A 17556-nucleotide genomic window follows, 5' to 3' on the forward strand; every position below is an offset into this window, starting at 1 on the left:
CACATTCGGGCCAAGAGTGAGCAATTAGAAATAATGTTTAGAAAACTCTACTGGAATTATCAGTGGAAAATAAATTACTTATATACAAAGTAATACTGAAACCAGTATGGACGTATGGTATCTAATTGTGCGGTGCGGTCAGTAAATCGAACATACAAATTATACAAAGGTTCCAATCAAAATGCCTGGAATAAACAAATACACGAAGATCTTCATATAGATATAGCCGAGGATACAATAGCAACATTTAGTAGTAGATACCAAGATAGACTGGAGTCACCACATACTAATTTTCTGGCTATTGGTCTACTCGGAAACAATGAAACCACGAACAGGCTGAAGCGTTGCAAACCACTAGATTTAGTATATAGATTTAAGTAATTATCAATGTTCAAAATCATCATAATGGTAACTATCCACCGAGAAAGATTATCCATTTAATATCATGATGGATAGATTGTGAATAGAATTATCCGACATAAAAAAGAATATATTATTGGATAAGAATTGCATTCATTGTGTATACATTTTTGCTAAGCTTTGCATTACGAAAATATTTAGTATAATTTCATGCTCCACTGAACTTATTTAAGTTATTATATATAGTTAAAAAAAAAGAGACAATTACCTAAAGAAATATTGCATGCTGTAACTGGCGGCATTCGTGTCGCAAACAATAGACTTCATCGACCCCAACCTATATATATATGCATAAAATATAAAAATAACAACAAATAATTAGAAAAAAAAAACACACAGTCACTTTAAAATCAATTAAATTATGCAATTTACAAATGGAAAATGTTGCACTGTAGCAATATTTGCATCTTTCCAATAAATTCGAAAAAGTTGATTCGTTCTGCGACGCATTGGAAGCAAAATTTTCTACTACCTTAACTAAAGCAAATATCAAATTGTTTATTGTTGAATGTGTGTGTGTGTGTACATTTGTAGTTGTTATCGCAGGTGAAGCGTCATTTAAATAAGAGCCGCATACGTATATTTTATGACAAACGCCAAAATTTTTTCCATTCCTAATAAGCAGCTGTTTGAAGCGAAGGCGAAAACGTTATCATTTGCAAATTTACTGTACGCTTTAAAAAGACGACAAAAATTAAGACACGTAAGTAAAGTTAATCGATTGAGTAATTTTGTTTGTTGGATTTTCTTCGGTCAAGATGCACATTGAATTAGCATATGTTGAATCACGTGAAGGGAGAACGGAGAAAATCTCTTTCAATTCTTCTTGCAAATCGCGCACGTCATGAAATTAACTAATCGGAGTTATTGGGACACGCGATTCGAAATGAAAAAAAAAAATAAAAATTTACAATTACAAAATTTTTCATTCTTGAACCAGATGCGGTCGAGCGAATGTGCGTTGTCCCGGAGGCATTCTGCGCGATGTGTATGTGATGCATGTGGAGGAAGAAGAAGGTGTGTACCTTATCTGTGCAGTTGACCAAGTGTGTATGTGTGTGTGTGCGGCTAAGAGAACGAGGAAAGAAAACTTTGCAAAGCAAAGGTTAATAATAAGATAAATCGAAAAGGCGCGCGCGAGAGAGGCGTTCGCACAATGTCTCTCTTCTACTATCCATTCCGTCCGTCATGGTTTAATGCGCCCGAATGGTCTGAAATCGAATCGAGAGGTTCAGTGTTCTTCGAGATACAACCCGATGGACCAATAAACCACTCCGACAATGGTCAGGTCAGTGTTTTAAATTGCAAAAATTTAATCTAAAATTGATTCGCAACAAATTATCAAATAAGTCAATAAACGCATTCATTGTAAATCATTATTTAATAATACAATAAAGACGACGTTAGTAAACTAGTTTTTTGTTACAATTGTTTCATTCACCTTTTAATAACATCGTAACGTCAAATAGTTTGTATAACCTCGTTGAAATATTTTAAAGTTTCATTTAACTACTGAAATTTTTATTAACTACTCGCGTGGTGTATTTCATACACCACATGTATTACTACCAAACAAAGTGTATAAATGATTGTATTAAGACCATTTTCAAGTTAACTAATGCTTTTTTAATAGATTCATAACTATTTGTAATACATTAATATAACAATTTCTGAATCAGAATTGTCGTCATAAGCGTGAGCAGATGTATCAGCATCGTTCGTTATTACACCAACACTACAAAAAACATGCACAAAAACAACTTCTTTGTGCCGCAATCAACACAATATTGCACCAGCATTTAGTAAACACTTTGGTCATAGGTTACGTTAAGTTTCATAAATGGGGGAAAGAAAATATAGATGTGGTATCATTTTTTTAGAAAATTGGTGTAATTTTTACACCGGCGCGAGTAGTTAAAGATTAAACTGAAATAGAAACAATAGTTAATCAATAGTAACTTCGTAATCTGTAATCTAAATTAGTTAGTAAGAAAATTAAAAAAAATAGATCAACTATGAAAATATACAATTTTCCAACAAATGTATTTACAAGAAAAAGTAGTCTATTTTCTAAAACAGTCTATAAAATAATTGATTGCATAAATTGACGTTAAGTAATTTGACAGCAGTTTATTGTCAGAAATGTCAATCTGACATTTAAATTATGTCAATAAATAGAGTTGTGATATTCAAATAAAATACATTCTACTATGACTATAGTCATAGCTTTGACGAAATAATTGATATTAAATATCATTAAATATCAATCTGACATTTAAATTATGTCAATAAATAGAGTTGTGATATTCAAATAAAATACATTCTATTATGACTATAGTCATAGCTTTGACGAAATAATTGATTGCAGCGGTATAAATAGACGTTAAGTAATTTGACAGTAGTTAATTGTCAGAAATGTCAATCTGACATTTATATTATGTCAATAAATAGAGTTGTGATATTCAAATAAAATACATTCTACTATGACTATAGTCATAGCTTTGACGAAATAATTGATTGCTACGGGATAAATAGACGTTAAGTAATTTGACAGTAGTTAATTGTCAGAAATATCAATCTGACATTTAAATCATGTCAATCATAAGAGTTGTGATATTCAAATAAAAAACATTTTACTATGACTATAGTAATAGTAGGAAGTTTAAAGTTTGAAAAATGGATAAAATTAAAACAAACTGTAATTGCAGTTAGGAAACGAATTGACATGAGAATTATCGGTAAACAGTCTCGTTCTTGACTGCATAATTTTATTGATCAGTTGATTCCGTTTCGCCTTCTTCGGCTTTCAATTAACGTTTTTTAACCTCGTTATCTCCGCGCATAATTTAGAGAAATCTCTATGATTTTTGTACGATTCTTAAGTGTTTAATCCTTGAAAGTTAAAAAGAAAGCAAGTTTTCAGGCCTGTTATCAAAGACCCGGAGTACCGCGAAATCTTTAGGAGGGAAAAAAAACGGTCCACTTTTAAACGCAATTCCGGAATGACCATGAATATCTAATTCCTACATTCGATATTCAAATTTCTCATGATGCAACGAATCTGTTTCGTATTTTTATTTTCATTTTTTTTTCTAGATTGGTCAATTATGCATTGAGAAAAAAAAAACAAAATAAACAAAAAAAAAACGGTAATTGTAACAACTAAATTTTAGTTGAAAATTATACGATGTTATTTATTTGTTATTAAGAATTTGAAACGCGCAGTAGGAACATCAACACGCTTAACTAATATTGACAGTATTTAGTTGAGAGATTGTTTTCTGAAGTACGCGTAAATTCTTTACAAGTATTTGTTGAAATGTTTAAGATTTTCTTCTTTTTTTTTCCAGAAGAATTATGGACGATTTGAACGCGCCGCAGGTGAAGATCGAGCGGCCGCTTTACGACCATCAACAGTTACGTGAAGACTACGAGTATCAAATCTACAAACCTAATTGTAATAATAATAAACTGTCAAGAAATTTGGTAATGAACTGTTATATTGTTTTCAGATTTGAAAAAGTTCGTAGGTTCATGCCAATCCTGTCAGCCAGTCGATGCGCTGAAGAGGAGCATCCCGGTGCTGGAATGGTTACCCAAATACAAATGGAGGAGCGATTTAACCTCCGACCTCATTTCCGGTTTTACAATTGCCATCCTGCAAATTGCGCAAGGTGTGATCACAAATTAAAAAAAAAATCCAACTGACACTTTTCTTCACGTTCTTCTCTTGTTTCAGGTATGGCTTATGGTCTCCTTGGCAACGTATCTCCAGTCGTCGGAATTTACATGGCCTTCTTTCCAAATCTAGTGTACTTCCTTTTCGGCGATTCCAAGCACATTTCCATGGGTGAGTCATTTCAATTTTTCTCGATTTTCATTGTATTTCTACAGTGGCTTCGTTCTATGGCTAATTGACAATTTCCATTGCATTTTATAGCATTAACAGGACACATTAAAACGATATTACAAGCACTTAGCAACGACGACTTTAAAAATGATACCTGAGTGAATAAATCATTGTCAAATTCCAATCATCAATGTTCAAAGCAATTTGGCAGAATTCAATCAAAAATCCACAAAAAAAAAATTTATACAACCAGTAATAGTAACAAAAATATCACTAATTTTCATAAAAGGAACGTTACTATTTAACTTATAAATAAATCATTCTAATGTATTTTATCAAATATTAATTTTAATAATTTGATAAATATTACAATAAGTATAAATATTCAAACTATGAGTCTACATACTAAAAAATTGAAACCGTGTACAGTGAAACCTTGCTTAACGAGTTTAACCAGTTCCAAAACTTCCGGATGTTTACTCGTATAGTGAAACATATTCAAAAGTACACATAATATGTGTACACAAGTTTTAAAAATGATTTAGAAGGCCCGAAATCCGGGACTTCTCTCATCGTCACTCGAGTCATTTTTCTTACAATTCATTGCACATTTTTTCTTTATTGCAATTCGTTAAAGGATCGTCGTTCATCGTACAAATTCTTTTGGCCGAGAAGTTCCAGAATAAAATTAATCACACGAAATCTGTTTGTTGTTTTCGTACAGTTAATAAAACTTTAATCCACGCTAAGTCCACGGTAAACCGAGGCGCAATCCGTAAAATTTCCGATTTACGTAACTCACGTTTGTAATTTAGTTGTTTACGCATGCGACGTCATATGCAGAGCGCGGAATATGCATCTGTATAGAAAAGATTAAACCTGGAATTATTTTAATTCAAATAAAGAATATTTTGAATTACTCGAGTCTTCATTCATTTCTAATCTAATTATAGTATTGCATTTTTATAATTCTAGTTGGAATGTTGTAAATTCAATTTTGTAATATTGCAATTTTATATTATTTTTTTGGTATGTAGGTACCTTTTCCATTGTTTGCTTGATGACTGGAAAGATCGTGATCGAGCACAGCGATCCCAGCTACATGGCTTCCCGCGATCTTCCTTTGGATTCTGTGGATCCTAGTAACCCTGGTTACAGCCCCATAGAAGTTGCCTGTGCCGTAACTTTCGTGGTGGCGCTGCTTCAGGTAATCATCGACTTTCATTAAACAAACAAAAGAAGGAAGCTAAAAAATAACATCATTTTTTTCGCAGATCCTGATGTACATCTTCCGGTTAGGAATCGTGACTTCTTTGCTTTCGGAGACGTTGGTGAGCGCGTTCACCACGGGCTCCGCTTTCCACGTCTTCGTCGCGATGCTGAAAGACGCGTCCGGCATAAAAGGCCCCAAGCAGCGCGGGTATTTCGAAATCTATTACGTAAGTCGAGTGAAAAGATCCATTCAAGCCTACTCTTGACAAATGGGAGCAATTCGCCTTCCGAGTAAAAAATAAATAAATAAACACGTGGCGGAGACATAATTCAGACTCAATTGATTTTTATTTGCCAATTTTATTACTGTTTTATCTGTTGCAGGCCATCAAGAACATCATCGATAACTTCGTCAATATCAATTACGCAACGGTCACAGTCACGGTCATCGTCATCCTCGTCTCGCTGATCAATGAATTCTTTAAAGTAAACTAAATCACTCGCATCTTGTCAAGTAATTATCGTTGCGCGGATTACTTGGCAAGTATCGCTTTAAACTATATTCACTTACCTTAATTTTTGTGTCCGCAGCCGAAGGTCGCGAAGAGATGTTCGCTTCCGATCCCGATGGAGCTGATCGCCATAATTTTGGGAGCGGTCGCCTCTTACACGATGAATCTGCACGACGTTTACGGGATAAAAATCGTCGGACACATACCAGAAGGGTAAACAGAAAACCATCTTACATTTATCTGACTGTTCGTATATTATCCTTTGTTTCCATAGTATTCCTATGCCGGTATTACCAAGGTTCTCTTTGATCCAAGCCATTTGGATCGATTGCATCATGATCGCCATAGTTTCTTACACGATCTCCCTCTCATTAGGCTTAATCTACGCCCAAAAGTACAACTACGAGGTTGACGCCAATCAAGAGCTCTTGGCTCAAGTAAGATTCGCAAGGTCAAATGATTCGTCATTTAATTGGAGCCTTTTTTTTTTGTTTAGGGCATGGGCAACTTGATTGGTTCATTTTTCTCTTGCATGCCCTTCACCGCGTCCCTCTCGAGGAGCTCAGTGCAGGTGGCTGTGGGCGGTAAAACCCAATTGGTCTCCGTGGTGTCTTCGGGCATCCTCTTGGTGGTTCTCATGTGGATTGGACCGTACTTTGAACCTTTACCCAAGGTGTGCTCTTTTCATTTATTTACTTAATTCTCTTAATTTTCAAATAATATTTCATTTTTAGTGCGTCCTCGCCGGAGTGATTATCGTGGCGCTAAAAGGAATGCTCATGAAGGTGACGGATTTCTGCAAGTTCTGGTCTCTGAGTAAACTCGATGGTTTAGTTTGGTTGGTCACGTTCTTCTCCGTCGTCTTCGTCGCCACAGACATCGGTTTGTTAGTCGGCGTGGTCATGTCCCTTGCCTACATCTTTCTCTTAGGCCTCAGACCTTACACCTGTCTCTTAGGTTGGGTCCCCAACACCGATCTCTACCTGGACACGAAACGATACAAAGGCGTACGTTTCTATTAATCTCTGCAACGAAACCAATAATTTGATTAACTATTATTTTGCAGGTGAAAGAGCTTAGCGGAATCAAGATTTTCCATTATCAAGGCAGCATCAACTTCGCCTCCAAGAACTTCTTCAAAGCCGAGCTCTTCAAAGTGCTCAATCTGTATCCTCAGACGGAACTTGCCATCAGGAATAAAGTGGAGAAACTCAAATTGAAGATGGAGAAAGTCGAGGACGAACGTACCACCAACAAAATCAAGAGCAAACTGAAGAAGCTGACGAACAAAAGCAACGTCGACATGAAGTGTTTGATACTAGATTTCAGCGCTCTCAGCTACATAGACCCATCTGGCGTAACGATGCTTAAGTTGCTCTCGCAGGAATTCGAACGTATCGAAATTCCTGTTTACATTGCAGGATGTTCCGGTAAAAAAATTATTATTTGTTTTTATTTTATTTATTCATCAAATATTTTCAGAACCCGTCTACGAGACGATGAGCAAATGCGACTTGTTCAACGATAAATCAATGATCTACAAAATCTTCCCAACAGTCCACGACGCCGTCCAATTCGGTTCATCCACATTCCAAGGAAGCAGCGACACGCTCGTCTCCACGATAAGACTTTAACAGCTACAAAAGACTTACAATTAGCATTAGTAATTACCATAAGATATCTCGGTGTCCACTGTGACAGTGTACATTTTACATAATATATATATTTTAAACGATTATTATTCAAATGAAGCATATTTTCTCCCAATCTAAATTCCATTCATCTATTCCGGTTTAAATTAACGAATGACGAATGCAAACATTAATAATTCAAATTATTTACATATTTACAAATCGCTATTGTTCCAACGCGCGTTTTTAATTATTTAAATGTGATACTGCTGTAGGCAACTTAATTTGCACGCATTCGAATTAATTGCCAACCCAAAACTTTGTTTGTAAACATAACAAGTGGCTGTGGAAACAAAACGAAAATTACGTAAACAATTGGGAAAGTGACGTTAGAAAAAGTCAAACGGAAATGACGGTTTTGTCGAAGAGTAAAGCGGTTGGATGCGATACAAGGTGAGTGGATTAAATTAATAGAATAATCATTAGATTATTTTCTACTTTATTTACAGGTTAACTTTCGGTGTTCCGCTGGAAGATGTGTTTCCCGGCGGCGATATTCATCCATCTCTGAAGGTTTTTTCAAACAGCTTTGGTGGTTGTTGGATGTATTCAAAAAAAAAATGTTTTGTTTTCTTGTTTAGAATTTGTTTCTGTCAATACACGAGGCTCTCTATTTTTCGGGCGAGCCGATCGAGCATCATTTGAGGTGAGTTTCCTGAAATTGGGAAGGTGATTTAGTGATGATGATGCATTTTATGATGAATCAGCGATGATCGGCAATTGAGTGGCGGCGGATGTTTGCGGCTGCAGGTTGCGTTGGAGGGATGCGAACCGATCGATTTGATGCCACTGGAAACGCTCTTGTCCGGATTGAAGCATTACCTTAGGTCTCTGCCGATTCCTCTGCTCCCGAAGTACACGGATGGAAGGCACTTCGTTTGGCAGAAGCTGGGGCAGCGGTGCCAGCAGTACATGCAGACGCAGTTCAAAGCGGAAGAAACCAATTTATATTTAATCGAGTTGTTGACTGAGTAAGAATATTCCGAGAGTTTGTTATATTTTGTTAACTAATTTAATCAACAGCGAATTGTTAAAATTGCCGGCGGTTAATCTTCTTCTCATCGGATATCTGATGAACTTCTTCCGGAGTTTAATTGCAGCGCGCGATGGGAAATTGAGCAGAAAATCGGCGAACGCTCTGATCAACTATTTTTGGCCGTCGTTTCTACACAAATCCCGGAGGATTCAACCACAGGTTGGACTTTAAGTTTTTTTATTTAATTAAGTTAATTTGCTTTCGTTTTAGGGTATTCAACAACCGTGCAGATCGTTGATCTTCTACATGCTCATTAAATGGCCCGAACTGCAGCTCCGGTGCGTTCGGAAAAGTCCGCTGTGCTTTGCTCGTTATAACAGAAAACGCTCATTGGAGATAATCAAAGAAAGTGTCGAAGTCGAGAGCGAAAGACTGGTGCAAGAGGAGATCATTGGAAGCGATTCCAATGATAGTTTCATAACCTCGCCTGATATCGACTTCTGCAGAGATGTTGCTTCACAAACAGATCCTGAAGAATCCAGAACCGCTACCACACAGACCGTTTTACCAAAACGTTTCGCCGAATCCGTCTCGACGCAAACGTCTTTATCGGATGCAGTTAAGGAGAGCAAATCCTCGGGATTCAAGCTGTGCTGTCAATCGGTTTCCACGCAGATCGAGGAAACTTTCTTCAAATCGTCGCCGAAATCCTCCCAAGAATCCGACAACAGTTACGTAAAATTCTCGGACGACGACGATTACATTTTCGATGAGGACTACAAGCGGAAATCCGAACTGGTGGCGAGGGCGTCGCAGATCGGCTGGTCGTACACACCCCCAACGAAAGACGTCAAATCCGATTGGAAGATCCCCAAAGATGATTACAAGATCTGTTTCGACCGAAAAGAAGACGCGAACAATGCGAGCTTCGAGGAATGCAACGTGCAGACGCCGCTCAACCCGCCGAAAAGTCGCAGCAGCTTGTCCAACTTCAGCGCGAAGCTAAAATCGAAATTGGATCTGCTGAAGATGTTCAAGGATCGCAGGATACGGAAATCGGCGAGCGACGAGAAGGTGGCCATCAAATACCAGAAAATGGACGGAGAAACGCTCATTGGAGATAATCAAAGAAAGTGTCGAAGTCGAGAGCGAAAGACTGGTGCAAGAGGAGATCATTGGAAGCGATTCCATGATAGTTTCATAACCTCGCCTGATATCGACTTCTGCAGAGATGTTGCTTCACAAACAGATCCTGAAGAATCCAGAACCGCTACCACACAGACCGTCATTGTTGTTCGTACATTGAAGTGACTTAAGTAACTATAGTCTTGCGTCCGGTGTCGCGAGTGAACGTGATAATAAAAATGGTTGGTTACTACCATTATGTGATCGTGGCTTTAGCCGTGATTTCGGCAACGCTTTTGGCAATATTTTTGTTCTCTCGGAGACATCTATATCTCCTCTCCTATGCGCTTCCAGGACCGACGACCTTGATCCCTCTCGTAGGAAATCTGGGTTCATTCTTTATGCACAGAAAAAGTAATCGTTATTTCATATAAAGCTGCAATTCGTTAACACTAAACCATCGATTGCAGACGTTTTCCAATTTTTCGATAGGATTGTCGCCAAATTCCCACAAACTTTTAGATTCTGGTTCGGCCCCAAATTGATCGTCGTCTCCAGCGATCCCGCTGCGGAAACAACACGAAAGTTACGTAAACAATTGGGAAAGTGACGTTAGAAAAAGTCAAACGGAAATGACTGTTTTATCGAAGAGTAAAGCGGTTGGATGCGATACAAGGTGAGTGTATTAATAGAATAATCATTAGATTATTTTCTACTTTATTTTAAGGTTAACTTTCGGTGTTCCGCTGGAAGATGTGTTTCCCGGCGGCGATATTCATCCATCTCTGAAGGTTTTTTTCAAACAGCTTTGGTGGTTGTTGGACGTATTCAAAAAAAAATGTTTTGTTTTCTTGTTTAGAATTTGTTTCTGTCAATATACGAGGCTCTCTACTTTTCGGGCGAGCCGATCGAGCATCATTTGAGGTGAGTTTCCTGAAATTGGGGAGGTGATTTAGTGATGATGATGCATTTTATGATGAATCAGCGATGATCGGCAATTGAGTGGCGGCGGATGTCTGAGGCTGCAGGTTGCGTTGGAGGGATGCGAACCGATCGATTTGATGCCACTGGAAACGCTCTTGTCCGGATTGAAGCATTACCTTAGGTCTCTGCCGATTCCTCTGCTCCCGAAGTACACGGATGGAAAACACTTTGTTTGGCAGAAGCTGGGGCAGCGGTGCCAGCAGTACATGCAGACGCAGTTCAAAGCGGAAGAAACCAATTTGTATTTAATCGAGTTGTTGACCGAGTAAGAATATTCCGAGAGTTTGTTATATTTTGTTAACTAATTTAATCAACAGCGAATTGTTAAAATTGCCGGCGGTTAATCTTCTTCTCATCGGATATCTGATGAATTTCTTCCGGAGTTTAATTGCAGCGCGCGATGGGAAATTGAGCAGAAAATCGGCGAACGCTCTGATCAACTATTTTTGGCCGTCGTTTCTACACAAATCCCGGAGGATTCAACCACAGGTTGGACTTTAAGTTTTTTTTTAAATTAAGTTAATTTGCTTTCGTTTTAGGGTATTCAACCACCGTGCAGATCGTTGATCTTCTACATGCTCATTAAATGGCCCGAACTGCAGCTTCTGTGCGTTCGGAAAAGTCCGCTGTGCTTTGCTCGTTATAACAGAAAACGCTCATTGGAGATAATCAAAGAAAGTGTCGAAGTCGAGAGCGAAAGACTGGTGCAAGAGGAGATCATTGGAAGCGATTCCAATGATAGTTTCATAACCTCGCCTGATATCGACTTCTGCAGAGATGTTGCTTCACAAACAGATCCTGAAGAATCCAGAACCGCTACCACACAGACCGTTTTACCAAAACGTTTCGCCGAATCCGTCTCGACGCAAACGTCCTTATCGGATGCAGTTAAGGAGAGCAAATCCTCGGGATTCAAGCTGTGCTGTCAATCGGTTTCCACGCAGATCGAGGAAACGTTCTTCAAATCGTCGCCGAAATCCTCCCAAGAATCCGACAACAGTTACGTAAAATTCTCGGACGACGACGATTACATTTTCGATGAGGACTACAAGCGGAAATCCGAACTGGTGGCGAGGGCGTCGCAGATCGGCTGGTCGTACACACCCCCAACGAAAGACGTCAAATCCGATTGGAAGATCCCCAAAGATGATTACAAGATCTGTTTCGACCGAAAAGAAGACGCGAACAATGCGAGCTTCGAGGAATGCAACGTGCAGACGCCGCTCAACCCGCCGAAAAGTCGCAGCAGCTTGTCCAACTTCAGCGCGAAGCTAAAATCGAAATTGGATCTGCTGAAGATGTTCAAGGATCGCAGGATACGGAAATCGGCGAGCGACGAGAAGGTGGCCATCAAATACCAGAAAATGGACGGAGCTAAATCCACACTGTTCTGAACGCTGTCACAATTATTCATTTATTTATAGAAAAAAACAAACAATTGCGATTGGTATGTAATTAAGCCTGCGAAAAATAACCGTAAATTGCTATTTTGTATTTGCTGCACTTTGGATGTCGCAGTACACGATCATTGTTGTTCGTACATTGAAGTGACTTAAGTAACTATAGTCTTGCGTCCGGTGTCGCGAGTGAACGTGATAATAAAAATGGTTAGTTACTACCATTATGTGATCGTGGCTTTAGCCGTGATTTCGGCAACGCTTTTGGCAATATTTTTGTTCTCTCGAAGACGTCTCTATCTGCTCTCCTATGCGCTCCCAGGACCGACGACCTTGATCCCTCTCGTAGGAAATCTGGGTTCATTCTTTATGCACAGAAAAAGTAATCGTTGTATCATATAAATCTGCAATTCGTTAACACTAAATCATCGATTGCAGACGTTTTCCAATTTTTCGATAGGATTGTCGCCAAATTCCCACAAACTTTTAGATTCTGGTTCGGCCCCAAATTGATCGTCGTCTCAAGCGATCCCGCTGTTCTAGACGTAAGTGTAACTGTTAAACTGCATAAAGAAAACCTAATGTAATTTAAAACTTGAAGAAAATCTCAAAATCTGCTGCTTTCGAATACGTGGATGTCTTTGATTCGAATCAGAAAGAGACCGGTGAGTAATGTTGGTTGCCTACAATAATCATTTTATAATTTCAGTTTAAACTATGTACAATTTTATTGTAAATTTTTAAAACACTTCTAAACTAATACTTCTAAACTAACACTTTTTTGTATGTATCCACAATATCGTTTTCTCTGTAAGGAAAATGTATTTGCTCATTATTCACTCAGCAAAAGTAGTGTTGTAACAAGATTTTTTAATGTTAAGTCGTCTATCAAAGTTTATGAAAAATTATGAACATAAATTGCACTTTCATTTTTATAACGCAATTTCTTTAAATACGTTACATTTAATTTGAACAAAACAAAAAAAAACATGTTCCATGTTTTATGTGCAAGGTCAATCGCGCAACGTCCTTATAAATATATGTTACGAGATGTGTATACGCAGTTATTATTATCATTGCTTAATTGAGACACTTTGGACATTATGTAACCTTCGCTAAACTTTTTTTTTTGTATTTTTTAATGAATTTAATATACGAAGATGAAATATTTAAATATAAATATTCATGTTATATTTACAGTTTCATTATTAAATAAAATTTAAATGATTTTTCATCTTGGTTAGATGAACGTTGGAGGATGCACAAGAAGCTGATAAGACCGTTGATCAACGTTAAGTTCGCTATCGATAATATCGCGACGTTTCAGGAGCACGGCAGAATCTGCACGACTCTGCTCGAAAAACATTTGAACAATAAAGAATTCGACGTGCATCAGTATCTGTTCCCATGCTTTTTGGACATTTACGGAGGTAAAACTTTTGAAATAATAATAATTTTGATTATATATTGAATATCGAGTTTGCAGAGATTCTGTGCGGAAAGGTGATAGGATGTCAGAACGGTCGCAATCGGAATTTGATTTGGGCAATGGAGACGTTAGTTCTACTCAAAATGTCAAAGTCAATTGTTTCATGTTTTTTTTGTTTATAGCGTGCTAAAGTTGAGGGACATCGAGAGGGCTTTCAGGTGGTTACATCTTTGGTCACTTTACAAGATGACCGATCATTATAAACAATCTAATGATGCGAGGGAGATGCTGTCGTATTTCATTCAGAACGTGAGAGTCCGGGGATAAAACTGATATTTCGTTATTGCTCTTGTTTTGTTGAAAATTGGAATTTTACAGGTGATCAGGAAATCTTGGCAGAGGAGGAAGTTGGACGTGTTCGGGGAGAACAAGACCGGGGCGACTCCTCTGGTGGATAGAATTGCGGAATTCGTCGAGAACAACAGGAAGGCAATGAGGAACGAAGAGTTTCGTGATTACCTTCTGAAAATATATATCGAGGTACACATCGTATTTTTTTCCAACCAATTAAATGAATACTCATAATGCCACGTGTTTAATTTAAATGCTTATTACGGGTTAAGGTGCAACGATGAGTATTCATTTGTAGCTGCATAAAATTTGATTGGTTTTGGATTTTTGATGTTTCAGGCGTCTTCGACGTCGGCGTTAATTGCATCGTACGTCTGCGTGTGCTTCGGGATGTATCCGGAATGTCAGGTAATCGAAAGATTAAGTGTTATTACGAATCAGATGGTAATTGAAGTGTGCGACGGTCAAGGTCAGAGCTGCAACCGAGATCCGAGCGAATCTGGGTGAAGACCTGCAGAATCTCAAGTACGAGAATTTGTACAAGCTGAAGTACTTGGAGATGTGCATACTCGAGGCAACGCGTCTTGTGCCGAAGAGCTGCTTCACGATAAGGACTTTTACCGAGAGCGTCGACCTCGGCGACGACGTTACCCTACCAGAGGACTGCCCGATCTTGATCCCCAACTACTGGATGAACCGTTCCGAATCCTACCAGAAACCTGACCACTTCTACCCGAATAACTTCCTTCCAGAGAACGTGAAATGGCGGAAAAGTGGAAATGAATCGCACGGCTCCGGTACACACGAGTGCATTGGTAAATCTTTTATACATGCACACAACCAATTGCATCTCATTGTTTTCAGGACGTCTGCTGTCGATGGTCGGCCTGAAGATCATCATATCGCAAATCGTCAGCAGGTACAGGATCGAAGCCGATGGAAAGTTTCACGATCTGCGGATCGGTAATCCCTCCTATCCGAAACCATCGTTGCACGGATTCAGCTTGTGTCTGCGGGATTGACCATCGCAGAAAGTGGAACAAATAGAAAACTTGCGACACTCGAAAAGTGCACACTCGTTTTCCATGAAACTAAACTAAATAAATGCGAATGATAGCGAACAACACGCGCCATCAGAATAGAAAATTACCCAAACACCCATCCTCTTCTTCTAAACTTTAATGTCATTACACATTTATGAATTATTCAAATTTTTATAATGAAAATAATAACACTTAATTAAGGTTTCGTTTAACTCCTTTGGACTTTGAGTTCTCGCTTTAAAGTTTTCAATTACTCGCAATAATGAACGAACTATTAAAAATAAATTTTGTTAATTTATGTGCATCAAGATTAATGGTAATTGTTTTACGATAACGCTACTTCCACTAACGCTATTTCTTTTTTTAATTCTCTCCCACCCAAACGTTGAGGTTCACGACCAAAAACAATAAATTAAGAGACGGTATGCAGCGTGTCTCACTCGCGGTATGAAATCGAAACGCAATTGAAGCGAAAGATCGAATTTTCTTTTTGAGTGAAGATCTGCAAAGATGTACGAGTGGTACGCGTTCTTTCTACTGTCAATCCTTCCTTTGACGATGCTGGTACAGTTCTTTTGGTCCAGAAGAAAGTTACACGAGTGCGCCAGACAATTCGACGGTCCTCCGGCTCTTCCGATCATCGGGAACGCTTTGAGCTTCAACTGCCACCACATGAGTAAATGATAAAAAAAAACACGATGCTCGACGAACTCCAAACTATATTTCTTCTGCAGAAATCTTCCAGAGGGTTCGAAAAATCTTGAATCGTTGGCCGCAACCGCCAAGATTATGGTTGGGACCGAGGCTCATCCTGTTCTTCACAAACATCAAACACGTAGAGGTATTTGCAATCCGTTGGAAGCGCTGAAGTTGTATGATCAAAGTAATGGTTTTCAGAGGATCATGTCCTCCACGAAACTGGCCCACAAGAGCGACCTCTACTACAAAACGTTTTCGGATTACACCGGGAACGGACTGATCGTGTCTTCAGGTGAGTCTTTGAAAGAAATCATTAAGTAAATTACTTTGAACGACACGGAGACAGGAGCTAAATGGAAGGAGGATCGCAAACGGATTCAGCCGATGTTCAGCCTGAAGTATTCCTTCTGCAAAATCGAAATGATACACAGATACGTGGACGTTTTGGTCTCCAATTTGGAGAATTTGGTGGACGGAGATCTGCACGACATCTATCCGATCTTCCACACCTGCTGCTTTGATATAAACGCCGGTAAAGCGCCTAAAATAAAACTTTTCTTTATTCTTTCGAATCGTTGGAATTAATTATAGAGATCGTTTACGGCTTGCAACTGGATAGTCAGCGCGGTAATAACATGGATATTTCGCACGCGATCGAAAAGTAACTTACCTGTACTTGGGATCATCACTTACAAAAAAAAGTGACATTTGTATTACTTTTGTTTCCAGGGCCTATCAACTCGTGTACGAACGGATGGTCAAACCATGGTTGCTCTTCTCTCCGATCTATCATTTCAGCCGCAACAAAGTTGAACGCGATCGCGTTAAAAAGATCATGTGGGATTTCGGCACGAAGGTTTGTACAAACGATGATAAAATCCGTTAATTTTCTGTTCCCTTCAAGGCTGTGGCAGCATCGGACGAACGCTTGAAAAACTTGCAACACGACAATTACCATGAACAAATGCCGATCGTCGACCAAATGAATCAGAGCATTGTCAATGATGGCATGGTTACCAGCAGAGACGACATGATCTATCAGTTGATGACGCTTTTCACTGCGGTAAGTTAGAAATGTTTGCAAATATTCATTCAAGTTACTTGAAAAATGTTAAATTTCAGGCTGAAGATACTATGTCGATAACGTCCAGTATCCTTGTAGTCTGCTTCGGAATGTACCAGGAGCACCAGGTCAGCACCAATAAGCTTGTAAAATCAGCGTCAAAGTCCATTACATAATTGTCGTTTCAGGAGATGGCGTTGAAGGAGATCCACGATATCCTGGGTCCGGAACCGCGAGATGTCACCGAAGATGAACTGCGGGATTTCAAGTACATGGACATGTGCATCAAAGAGGCCGTGCGATTGGCGACCATCGCTCCGTTCATCATCAGAAAATGCATCGAAGAGATGCAAATCGGTAATGTAATTGTATCTCAATTTACTTAATTGTCATCTTGATCCTTCCTACGCAGGCGAATACACGATCGTTCCAGGATCGGAAATTTGCATACCGATATTCGACATCCATCGGGATCCCGAACACTGGGAGAACCCGGAACATTTCCATCCGGATCACTTCTTGGAGGAGAACGTGAAGAAACGGAATCCGTACGCTTATTTGGCGTTCAGCGCTGGTCCGCGCTCGTGCATCGGTGAGTTCAATGCTACGTCAGGACGCAAACATTCAAGTTTGAACGTTTTCTTGCAGGAAAGCACATCGCTCTGGTCGCGTTGAAGACGATCATGATCCGCCTCCTAACGAAATTCAAATTTTCCGCACCCGGAAAAATGCCCGATCTTAAGTTCCACGCCGACATCTCCGTGAGGTTGCGTGACGGCTACAACGTGAAAATCACCAAAAGAT

At 39.0% G+C, this 17556-nt stretch overlaps 3 protein-coding genes across 3 annotated transcripts; all 3 read left to right on the plus strand.

The window, feature by feature from the left end:
* The first annotated feature begins 1674 nt into the window (after positions 1 to 1674).
* Positions 1675 to 7674, plus strand: LOC108564895 (solute carrier family 26 member 6-like). The gene is made up of 13 exons (XM_017924094.1): positions 1675 to 1708; positions 3771 to 3877; positions 3933 to 4094; positions 4160 to 4270; positions 5308 to 5477; positions 5545 to 5709; positions 5867 to 5968; positions 6074 to 6207; positions 6269 to 6431; positions 6491 to 6667; positions 6729 to 7001; positions 7061 to 7424; positions 7477 to 7674. Exons 1-13 carry the CDS (start codon positions 1701 to 1703, stop codon positions 7626 to 7628), a joined length of 2088 nt encoding a protein of 695 aa, XP_017779583.1. The 5' UTR covers positions 1675 to 1700; the 3' UTR covers positions 7629 to 7674.
* Positions 7675 to 12289: 4615 nt separating this feature from the next.
* On the plus strand, positions 12290 to 15272 carry LOC108564894 (cytochrome P450 4C1-like). The gene is made up of 10 exons (XM_017924093.1): positions 12290 to 12549; positions 12606 to 12712; positions 12769 to 12832; positions 13412 to 13597; positions 13654 to 13723; positions 13779 to 13905; positions 13975 to 14136; positions 14287 to 14355; positions 14417 to 14762; positions 14812 to 15272. The coding sequence occupies exons 1-10, from the start codon at positions 12375 to 12377 to the stop codon at positions 14967 to 14969; spliced, it is 1464 nt and encodes a 487-aa protein (XP_017779582.1). The 5' UTR covers positions 12290 to 12374; the 3' UTR covers positions 14970 to 15272.
* Positions 15273 to 15437: 165 nt separating this feature from the next.
* Positions 15438 to 17549, plus strand: LOC108564890 (cytochrome P450 4C1-like; the record flags this gene model as incomplete). Its single annotated transcript, XM_017924089.1, has 11 exons — positions 15438 to 15666; positions 15725 to 15831; positions 15888 to 15981; positions 16036 to 16221; positions 16281 to 16350; positions 16419 to 16545; positions 16594 to 16752; positions 16812 to 16880; positions 16941 to 17109; positions 17165 to 17344; positions 17401 to 17549. Coding segments are annotated over exons 1-11 (1476 nt in total), but the record flags the coding sequence as incomplete, so codon positions are not given.
* Between the last annotated feature and the right edge of the window lie 7 nt (positions 17550 to 17556).

This window comes from Nicrophorus vespilloides, unplaced genomic scaffold, assembly GCF_001412225.1.
Source record: "Nicrophorus vespilloides isolate i.1.1-1 unplaced genomic scaffold, Nicve_v1.0, whole genome shotgun sequence".
Lineage (NCBI taxonomy): Eukaryota > Metazoa > Arthropoda > Insecta > Coleoptera > Silphidae > Nicrophorus > Nicrophorus vespilloides.